Genomic DNA, 11,320 nt, shown 5'->3' on the forward strand with positions numbered 1-11,320 from the left:
GTCTAATATAGGGAACTTAGTAAAAGCTGTTTAGCCAAAACAACCTCGGCGCGCCACCTTAAGCCGTCCCTTGATTTGGCCACGGGAATGCGAATATTGTGGTTTATAAGAGTACATACCACGAACAACTCCAGGCTGTTTTAGAGACTAGTCGAGCCCAGGCGCCATGTTATCGAAATCGCATAAAAGGAGAGAAGGGGGGTGTGAATAGGTGTATGTAAATCCGCCGATCCGCAACATTTTCGGGGCAAACCCGTGGATCCGCAGATATTTTTAGATCCGCATGGTTTGACAGATAAACAATAGCATCGATTGAAATTCATTTAAAATCCGAAATTCGACCGTCAAAGCAGTCAAAATCCGAAATCCGTGCCCAAATTGTCAACAGATCCGTGATCCGCCGTATTTCCAAAATCCGTCAATCCGCTGAAATAATAATCAAAATCCGTAATCCGTGAGCATTTCGAGGCTGAATCCGCCGATCCGCGAACATATTCACCCCCCCCCCCCCCCAGAGAAGATAATATCTTTTTCACCAGTTTGTCTTTGTTTCAACAATTAAGATTCATCCCTATACTTTTCGAAATAAAAACAGACATTATCTCCACGTTAACAAACATTTCCACGAAGTAAGCATTAACTGGAATTACAGAAAGTGAAACAATAAGAAACGCCCCCCCCCCCCCCCCAAAAAAAAACGAGCAAACGATCAAATATTCGAATTGTAATCTTTATTTGCTCCATAATTGAATTCTCATGTGACAGACAAAAAAAAAATTCTACAAAAAAATACATCATCTATCCATCCCTGACATAAAAGTCTATTTAGTTGTTGATACTCATAAAATCAAATAGACTAAGCGAAAGCTGTACCATATGTTAATGATTCAATGTCTTTTTGTCTAGGTGTTTAGGCCTAAATCCTACAAACCCTCAAATAAATCAATATTTAATTAATACTACACTTTTCCTGTAAGAGCATCAAATCATCGGTTTTTCTCCTCATTGAGTACAAAAATCATGCTTAAATCAATGGTGGGACGATCAAGTATGTAACCTTAACTTGGACAGGCCATTGTCATCAGTCACGCCTCTCTGCTCGTTGGCAGTCACGCGACCCATCTGCACAGTCACTTCCGGTTGGCTTCTCTTCCGGCGAAGGACGACCATCAGAATGATTGAGACAGCGAGGAACAGCCCGCCGAATGTCGCCCCTACCCCCACCAGGACGGGATTCAGATTGGCGCCAACTGTAATAGACAAGTCACACTTAAGAGCCGACGGAAACCTCAACAAACAAAGAAAAAAAAAAAGATCTATTAGAATCGGCGCAATTTAACAGGCCATCCGCTCAAAATTATCCGTCCCATTCTCAAAGAAACTTCTAATGAACACACTCCTTTTACAATTTCAAACATTTTCCGCGTTTTCATTTATTAATCAACGAAGATTGTATATAATTCACCGTAAGTAAACAGCTGACAATGCCGCTTTTAAAAGGATAGTAATCTTTACTGTCCTTAACTTTATTGTAATTGTTGTAGTTATTTTTGTGGTTATTGCTTTGCCAATATTTCAATTATGTCGTCACCTAGGAATGGTGAAAGCTCGCGCTGTATGCGGCATGATTCTAAACTATTTAATAACAAATGAGTTCAAAAATAAAATTTGTTACCTTGGCCCTTATTTGGAGTCTTTTCCTGATCTTTTTGCACTGTTTTCTTTTTTATCGGCCCCGGTGTGATCTCATACAACATGGAGCCTTCAATTGCATCACGTCTCACTCGGTCACGCATTTCAGTCACGCTGTCACGCATTCCAGCCTTGTAGTCACGCCTCGATGTGACGGCGCGCCCTCATTGGCTGAGCGCATCCTCTGTGGCAGCGTGAGTCTGAGGCGTTCGTGTGACATACCATGAGGAAGCAGTGCAGGTAGATCACGGGGTTACCTAGCCGCGCGTCTACATGTGGGAAGAGAAGAGAGTTTCGGGATCGCCTTTATTTCTTCTCGTACGAGTTTTTCTTTTTGCTTTGCCCCTTTTCTTTCCGTAAAAGTTTGTGATCTACTGACCTGACCGCGTGAGGTCTGTTCTGTTATGGGTCTATTCTTTTTCTGAGATTGACACTTACCGTCGTGATTGGCTGACGCCAGTTCCTATTAGGTGTGAAGTGCCGTAATCCCTTAAGCCCTCCCGAAAACTTTGAAGGCGCATTACAGCGAAACTAAAATGCGCTAAAAAGCAACAAACTATTAAAATGTTGGTACCCTAGAATTTGTCCGATTTTCGTATAATTTGGCAGACATGTAGGTCAATAGCCTCGCTTCAAAAGGGGTTCTCTTTTTTATATTGTTTTTTTAATCAAAGTTATTCTCGCCAAAAGGCCGGAAATAGCCGAAATTTGCATGCGGCAACTTTGAAATAAAATAACTCTTCAATGGAATACGATATGGAAAAAATGAGAACCCCTTTTGAAGACTGACATATGTTGATGGAAATAAGACGTATTGCGTTAACCTAGGCGCAAAGCAAGGGTACCAACATTTTCGCCTAAGACAACAGTATGATTTTGCGTATTTCGGCCCCTAACTACAAAACAAAAACTTTCTTATTAAAAAAAAAACAATGGGTAGATGCTCAATTATATTACGATCTTAGTATGTGCAGTTTTTTGTTATTACAAAAAAAACTGACGCGCGCATTTAATTTTTAGCGGGACACAGTCGCGAAGGTGAACCGCACCCTTAATGGCAACCCATGCTATTTTTCGGCTATACCAGGGCGGCTTCTGTCAAGCCTGTGAGCAAGCCGTTTCAACGTTTCATTAACAAATTCTTTTTATTTCTGCATAGGATAATTAATCAAAATAGTCCCTCTTGATACTAACCCTTCTTTTGTAAGGTCGTATTGTGGTAGAGAATTCGGGTTGCCTGTGGTGGTAGCACGGCACGTCTCGGCAAACACCACGAGGTCCGCTGTGGATGACGTCACGCTGTACTCAACGTACAGGGGCTCGTCGAGCTCGATGCTGATTGGATACTAGCGAGACTCGTATGATGGGCTGTAGCTTTGGTAAACGATAGAGAGCCATCTTGAACGTTAAGCTACCGTACGAACCTAACGATTAAAGCATGTCAGCAATTTGTTCATGATCATTTTATTAAAATAACGTTTGAATTGAATACATGTGGGAGACATAAATTCAAATGAAATGGCCACAAACTGTCAATATACATGGTTTTCAGTAAAATGTTGCATATAATTTTAACAAGGCAATTGAAAGCTTAAAGTTCAACTGTTTGTAGACAATTTAAAGCCTACAATAAACACTGACTCCAGACATGCGCAGTACCACGACGCTCCCCCTTTAAGACTGAACATGTTAGAAAGTGTACAAGAATCCAATTTGGCACCTGCAGGCTTACCATCTTTCTAGAAAATAATTACAGATCTAAGGAGATATCAACCTTCTAGAGGCGTCTCCTTTGCGCCTCTACACAGCTTAAACATAATTTCTGGATAACCCTACAGAAGAGGCGGCCAATCTATTTAAATCATATTAAGAGCATGATCTAATTCAGGCTGAACGTCCTTGTATGACTAAATTTCTTAAATGTATTTGTAAAACATAACTTTTGAACAAAACGTATTTAACCACAAATTTCCTCTGAAAAGCTAACTTCCGTATGCTTCACCATTAGTGAGATCTTCTACGTTCTTAAGGTTGTTACTATTGTATTGTATACACGATAAGCAAATGGAAAAGTGAACACAAGTTTGACTTACAATGTTTACTCGTGTTAAAAATGCGTTAATTCACTACATGGGCCTCAGGAAGCCTATGATAGCCTCACTAAGAATTCCATAACCAGATACAAGGCTTGTATTCTCTAACCAGTAGTGTAAGCCATTTGTCATTTATCCAATTTCTTATAGTCTAAATAAATTATAATATGTGTATATATGTATCGAATCCGAGTGTCAAACGTACCGGACTGTGCTTGAATTCTGCATTCACAAAGCAACAGTGGGAGGACGACTAACACCGCCTCCAGAACGCGTCTCGCAGCCATTACTTCATAGCTCTCTCAAACAGCGCCCAACAGCTATTACAGGCAACTGGGCAGCTCCACTTATTGGCAAATCACTTTAATATGTCTCACAGACCGCAGAGCACCATTGTTGGGAAGGGGAGGGGGTGAGACACTTAGAGTGGTAGCAACATTTTTTGAAGGGGGGGGAGGGGGCTAGTTTATAGAAAAAATCATAGCAATTTTAAAGAGAAAACACTCACAAAAGCAGCCCCCACCCCTGCATATCAATTTATACATACCCTAGTATCATTAGCTTATGAAACACCGGATGTTCTCATGATTCTATCGGCTGCACAATTTCTCACGGTTCATTTTGATAAGTGTTTTTTTACTTTGCTGAATTTCAAAACATACTATGTTCTGACAATGTTGTTATAACTTTATTAGATCTGTATTAACAGTTAAGTGGCAGATGTGGTGACGAAAACGTGTTTCTTTTATCTTTACTTTGACCTACATGGCATGGGAAAATACCTGAAGCACCTAAAGTTGTGACTTTATGGTCTCTTGTTATTTTCTATGAAAAAGAAACTGTTGAGTCGGAACTTTTTCAGATGAAATTGTCACAAATTTGCAATAAATGACAACTGGCCATTCCTACATTGTTGCTGGTCGAGGCGGCGCTTACTTGGCCATATCACACGGAGATCGTTCACTTCACTTTCTGCAAGCGTCTTGTAAGTCAGGCTAGCGCTTACTTGAGCACCTTTTAAATCAAAATTTGCGTAGATGTGGATCTAATGGGGGGTTGCCTAATAGCCGCTGAGCGCTAAATAGGTACGTCGATAAAATTATCATGTTTCATTTTTTTAATACAATTGTTCATGTTCGTGAAGGAAGACAGTCTTTATATTATTTCTCTCATCCTTTTGTTAACCTTATTACTCTGTAAAAAATGGAAGTTTTTCGTGTTAGTAATTTTCACGCACATGCTATTCTCGCACGCATTTATTCCGAGTTCACTCCCCATTTTTAAAATACCCTAACCAATTTATATTCAATTGAGGGTGTAGTACACTTAGATTTAGATGTAGCCCAAATAACTATCTACGCAGAATCTATGCAGAATATTTCGAGCAAAATAGAAAAGCTCAGAAATCCTGCAGTATCCTTTGCAGCCCTCCGCGTTTGTCAGTCGCGAAAACCCTCCAATCCTCCCGCGTGTCTAATGCGGGTGGCTTCAATGGAGACTACAGGATTCCTGTGGTGTTCTTCAAGGAAGGCTGGAAAGATCACGCTTTGGCGGGTATCCTGTGGGCTTTGGCTGTTCTTTCTTCATCTCCTCAAACATAAGGATTCTATAAAAAAAGGGAAATTCAAATTCTTGTGACTTGTGAGTGCAGATGTATAAGAATCATAGCATGGTGTCTCCATGAAAAGATATTACTTTCTAGCGGCCCCAACTCCACTAAAATACTTTAGAAAATCTCTCTCTCTATCTCTCTCTCTCTCTCTCTCTCTCTCTCTCTCTCTCTCTCTCTCTCTCTCTCTCTCTCTCTCTCTCTCTCTCTCTCTCTCTCTCTCTCTCTCTCTCTCTCTCTCTCTCTCTCTCTCTCTCTTAAACTATTAAAAGACCAACTGGCATGATAAATGTATAATAGATAGCCTCAATATACAAGTCCTACATTTTAGAGGAGTATCAATCCATTTATCCAAGGCATAGACCCTCATTGTGTACTTACATCTTGAGAATTGCGTTACTCTTGCCCAGCATCATCGTGACAAATTCGTTGTAGAATATAGTACCTGTCATTTTTACAATAACGCCAAATTTAATTGGCAGAGCCTGCTTGCAGGCGGTTCTCGGTGTTATTATTGCGGAAAACTCTCTCCGTTCGGTGATCGGGCGCCATCTTGTATTTAAGCCTAGTGGTTCCTAGGGGCGAGCGCAAAAACGGGCAAAATACAAGGTGGCGCCCGATCGCCGAACGGAGAGAGTTTTCCGCAATAATAACACCGAGAACCGCTTGCAAGCAGGCTACAAATGGCAAATAAAAAACCCTGTGGGGGAAACCATTTACATTTTTACCTATTCTTGTAGAGTCTTGCAGTTATAACTCGGTTAAGTTGCGTTATCTGAGCTATTAGCCCTTGAACAGGCTCTGACGCGCTAGCCGAAGCGGGCTCCATGAACTTAAGATAAAATTACACTGGTACAAGTCAATCTCCCAGGCGCGAACACAGGATTGGCTGGGGGGCGGTGGTGGGGAAGGTAGGGGGGGGGGGCTGGGGGCGGCAGTCATATAGAAAAAGCATAGTATTTTGTGATATGACTCACTTTTTGGTGAGGGGGGGGGGCAGTCAAAGAGAGAAGATACGACCTTATTCTATAATATTTGCACTTAGTAGAAAGCAGTGGTATACCGGTTTTGCAGCCATTCCTGCTATAATGTTAGCTCTTTTAGAGCAATCTGATAACTCTAGCCAGGGAATATGATGCGAAGGGCTCTACGCTGTACACCCTCAATAACATATTCAAGATATTCCGGCAGGGCTGACCATACGGTCAGGCGTATTCTAAGACTGACCTTATTAGCGAGATGTAAATACGGACCAGATCCTTATTGGGTGCTGATCTCCTAAGGAGCCTGAGTGCTTATAGGCGCTTATTTGCCTTCTTAACCATATGATCAATATGAGTGTTCCAAGTTAAGTCTTAACGCCTAAGATCTTAAAGCTCTCTACGCCCTCCATAACTGATCCCGTGAGAAATAGGCTATTGCAGGGGGTGGGCTGATACTGTTAGAAATTAATTTTACCATTTCTCTTTTTTTTGTTTAAATTTAGGCGCATCCTCCTGGTAGTAGCAAAGTAGTAGACATACCAGAATCTGTGGTATCTATTTCCGCTATCATCTTCTTTAACTCGAGGTGAGTCTTAGCCTGACCAAGTTTTTCCATCACCAGCTTAAGTTTTACGATATCTAAAAAGGGGCAGAGGACAGCTTATTCAAGAGCTGATTTGATACATAAAAAGTGACCAAAGCCTCTTACCAATTTCGCCAGAGCAGTCAGTATCATACTCCATAAACTGCTCTAAAAATATAGAGAGTAATTAAATGGTTAAGAGAGAGAAACGTGATGCGTCACGTGATGCATAGCTGCAATTCTTACGCAAAAAAATGAGAAGTCATATGAAAAAAGCATAGTATTTGAAGATTTCTTAAAAAGAAACGACCCACGTCTTGGCCGCCAATGGGGGGCGCCCGCACCCAGCGCACCCCGCTGTGTACGCGCCTGTCTTTAGCATCGCTTACTTTTATAAGACTTCAGTCTTTCCTTCAGGTTTGGGAATTCCTCTTCGTCATCGTAGTCCCCACAATCTAAGAATTTCTGAAAAAAAATTATAGTAGTAGTGATAGAATGCTGGGGCGTGACCAATACTTGAGCACATAGGTTTATATATAAAATAGTTTAAATCTTACTGGTCTTCAAGTAAAAAACATTGCATTGCATTACGCAGGTAACGCCCGCGCAAACAGAACTTATGCCTTATTATAAAAACTATTGATGATTGCAATTTTTTAGTAGCAGATATTAACTTTGTCTACCTGATTTATCTCATCCAATCTCTTCTCTTCTTTTTTCTTCTTTTCTCCAAATAATTTTCCACCTGACAAAATGGGAAAAAAATAATGAATTCAGCATATTGTGCGAGGGTTTTGCGGGCGGATTTGCGGAATCTAGTTGACAATAGTTATGTTTTATGATTACGAATAAAATAAGAGAAAATATTATTTTGTCTTTAGAATATTAGTTGTACAGTGGTTAATACGATGTTCGTTTTTTTTAAAAAAAGGGAATGGCTACATGATTACAATGCTATGTTACACATAAAAAATGTTTCAATAAAAGTCGAACGTTTGTCGTTTTAATGCAGCATCCAACAATAAAAATTCGTTCGTTGACTCAGGCATATCAGGTCCTGTAGACCATTCAAATTCGGCAGACAGTCGACCCTTAGGCGCTTTGGGAGAAAGGATGTGTAGGGGCTTAGATCCTTATACGTTTAAAGCGGTGAAACGTTTGAGCTGGAACTATAATGTTAGTTAACATACCATTCATTTTTACATAACAAGATTAACAAGGCAGAAAATGTAAGCAGAAGGAACTTACGGAGCCAAAGCCCGCCTGTTCTGCTCTTCTCTAGGGTATAATTACCTTGGTGATCCAGCTTTTCCATGGTAGCTGTTGTGTTGTAACTCCGCCAAATGCAACAAATGATCTTCCCCCGTTAAGTCCTCTATTACTTTAAATTCCGTCTGAGTCTGATAATTGTCATCTTGAATACAAAGCATCAGCGTTCCGGAAAAAGAGATTATCTGATTGGTTAGAATCATGAACTAGCTCAAAAATGCAATTTTCGCATTCGGTATCTTTCGAAAGTACTTCGGGAAAAGCGGCTATTTGTAATATTGGCTTTTGGCACGTAATTCTTCGTAGTAGGAAATAAAAATGAGGGGTCGAAAAACCCGCCAAAAAACAAGACACAGAATGCATTGGGGAGGGGTGGGGGCGCGGAGGCAAAAGAGTCAAAAAGAGCCCCTAATAACCCCTAGTGCTATTTATAATTTTTTTGTTATTTTGCTTAGGCAACTTGCCTTAAGAATTCACGTCACTTTTAAAGGGGCCAGACTAGCGCGCGTTTGGGCTTTTGGCATCAAAATAACAACAGCAAATTCAACAAATTCCAGCGCTCAATAATCAGCTTACGAATCAGCCATAAAGTGATTATTTCATTAAAGATTTTATTTTTACGTCGCTCTCTGGTGTAACGGCGCAGCCATTTCTGTATTCATTTTGACGAGAGTATGACTATCATGTCAGACGTGATTTCTTATTGCAAGTCGCCTATTCTCTTTTAGTCTTTTTATAATGCATTTCCAAAACTGAAAAAGATAGTTAACTACCACAAGATCCTCTGAAATTTTATAACTTATATATTTAGCTGATAGACCGAGAAAACAAGGGCACAAAACGGATCTGTTCCGCAGCCCGTTTTCAAAAGAAAACACAGAGTTCTGAAAGTTCCTGCCGAAAAATAATTCCACACTTACGCTTAGGCGGAAATCTGAATCGTAACGGAAAGTTTCACACGTGCAGTTATTTTTTTCGGGTGTCAGAGCTCTGATGGACTTTTAAAACGTGCAGTAGAACATTTCTTACTCGTCATTAGGATTAAATACCTTGTAACACTTTATTTTCGCGTCACTTTAATATAAAAAATAGGATTTATGCGCGAAAATTGAGTGAGTACACAAAAAGCCTTTGGGTGAGATATTTATTGCGCTTTATGGAAGCACCTTGTCTTTTTAGTCCTTTTATATACAAATAGTACCGTAAGGAGTTGCGTTGGACAATTTTGAAATGTATTTATAGATTTCACAAAATTAATTAGTCCACGTATGTATTATATTTATAATAGAACGATTTCACATAAACGCTTTTAACATGCTAATGAGAAAACTAACACACGCGCGGTAGGTTCACCCTTGTTAGAGTATTGACAAAAAACAAATATTTCATTTGTTCTCTTTTATTCTCAAACATTTCACAACCCGGTGAAAATGTTGAAGCGGTGATACATCAAATTGGATCAACCGTAAAAAAGTGGTTGTAGTCAATTCTAGGCAATTTTTTTTCCCGTCCATAGAAATTTACGCAAACAAAACAATTGAGAGAGTCAGAGTTCCTAACTTGTGTGAACTACTTGTCCAACTGCTTTTCAACCTTATTTATGAGATCGTTCACTTTACCAGAGTTTCCATGGCCTTTGAACACATAGCTGTGTGAGCTTCTTGTGCTTCCCTTGCCCGTCTTTTTTTATTGGATTTAGGTTCCGATTCATTTTCGCTCTCAGAGGAGAATCCTGCGAATGCTGTCGTTAATTTGTACTCGACTTTTCTTTGTGCAGGCGTCTGCTTATTCGCATAACGCATTTGTTGCCTCACTATCTCCGACCGTGTGCCGACATAAATGGGCTTTGAGGTAGATGTTGATGGCTGTGGAGCTGCCAATGCTTGTTTTAAGATGTTTCGCATGTGCCGCGCGTGTGCCTCATTAACATGTTAGTTTACTCATTAGCATGTAAAAAGCGGTTACGTGAAATCGTTCTAATATTATGATATTATTGTTGCCATGTTAATTCTGCGGTCGCTGTCGAGTGGCTTGGAACTTTTGGTTTCCTCTGCTATTTAGGTATTGCTAATTCGGGATTCATTGTAGCTGGGCAGCACTGGAAACGATTTTTGCCACCGAAAAAAAAAATAATGTGTTTTAGAGCATCCTTTATATTTGACGCTCTTACATTTAAAATCCTAATACTCATTTAAAAAAGCCCATCCTAGGACTGAGGAACACAAGCTTCTAGTAAACTCACATACGTTTAACAAGTCAAATTCAGGGCCGAGAAAGGGAAAGATACTATCCATGTCTCGACCGGGAATCGAACCCGTTTCAACAACGAGGTGAGAGGCCCCTAAGCTGATACGCTAACACAATGGGCCACCCGTGATTCCCAAAATGTAAAATATATGACAAATATAACGATTTTTTTACCCCTAACCTATTTTTGTTTTCACATTTGAAGGTTAAAACTGTAGACGTTGCTCAAAAGCATCAAGTCGAGGCTCTACTCTAATAGATCTTTCGCGGTTATAATGACAAAACTTGGCGTGCGCGTTTCGTCTAATGCTTCATAGCTTTCCCGCCAAAATATTCCTCTCTTTGCTGTAAGACCACAGGCCTCCCAAGTATTGTATTTTTAACCGCAAAAGGTCAGGGCCATAGCACTACGGAGTTTATGCACTCCCCCCTCCCCCGAAACATATTTTGCTTTCACCCCAAATATTTTCTATATTTCTATATTGTTTCCCCCCTCCCCCCCCCCTCAATATCGAGATCAGCCCTACCAGTCCCTCCCACTCTGCGGTGCCTGTAAAAACTCCCCATGTATTTTTATTCAATACCCTCATTCTAGAAGATGCCCTAAGACGACATAAAGAGTGAAAACTCAACAATGCACATATTCGGTTACAAAATTTACAGCAGCGGGCTGTTACTTTGGCGGTGTTACATAGAATACAGCGAGCTGCGATGTGAGAGTGTTTTCTAAAACTTATATTTCATCTAAAGGTATATAGGATACATCACTCTACACCGGGTACTCTCATATATCAGATGGAATAACAGCTCCCATGATGCCCTGATCCAGACAAAATTGAACCAA

At 40.3% G+C, this 11,320-nt stretch overlaps 1 protein-coding gene across 1 annotated transcript; it reads right to left on the reverse strand.

Moving 5' to 3' along the window:
- Nucleotides 1-4,884: 4,884 nt before the first annotated feature.
- On the reverse strand, nucleotides 4,885-8,399 carry LOC5515273 (allograft inflammatory factor 1). Its single transcript, XM_048731723.1, has 7 exons — nucleotides 8,254-8,399; nucleotides 7,644-7,705; nucleotides 7,350-7,425; nucleotides 7,087-7,128; nucleotides 6,918-7,016; nucleotides 5,776-5,839; nucleotides 4,885-5,391 (listed from the first exon to the last, which is right to left on the reverse strand). The coding sequence occupies exons 1-7, from the start codon at nucleotides 8,273-8,275 to the stop codon at nucleotides 5,307-5,309; spliced, it is 450 nt and encodes a 149-aa protein (XP_048587680.1). The 5' UTR covers nucleotides 8,276-8,399; the 3' UTR covers nucleotides 4,885-5,306.
- Nucleotides 8,400-11,320: the final 2,921 nt, after the last annotated feature.

This window comes from Nematostella vectensis, chromosome 8 (assembly GCF_932526225.1).
Source record: "Nematostella vectensis chromosome 8, jaNemVect1.1, whole genome shotgun sequence".
NCBI lineage: Eukaryota > Metazoa > Cnidaria > Anthozoa > Actiniaria > Edwardsiidae > Nematostella > Nematostella vectensis.

Excerpts from the sequence above, each read along its gene's own strand:
- LOC5515273 (XM_048731723.1), bottom strand. The coding sequence starts at position 8,275 with ATGGAAAAGCTGGATCACCAAG. Across the intron at positions 7,706-8,253 it reads GGAAAAGCTGGATCACCAAG|GTGGAAAATTATTTGGAGAA; the intron begins GTAATTATACCC and ends CCATTTTGTCAG. Across the intron at positions 7,129-7,349 it reads AAGACTGAAGTCTTATAAAA|AGCAGTTTATGGAGTATGAT; the intron begins GTAAGCGATGCT and ends CTATATTTTTAG.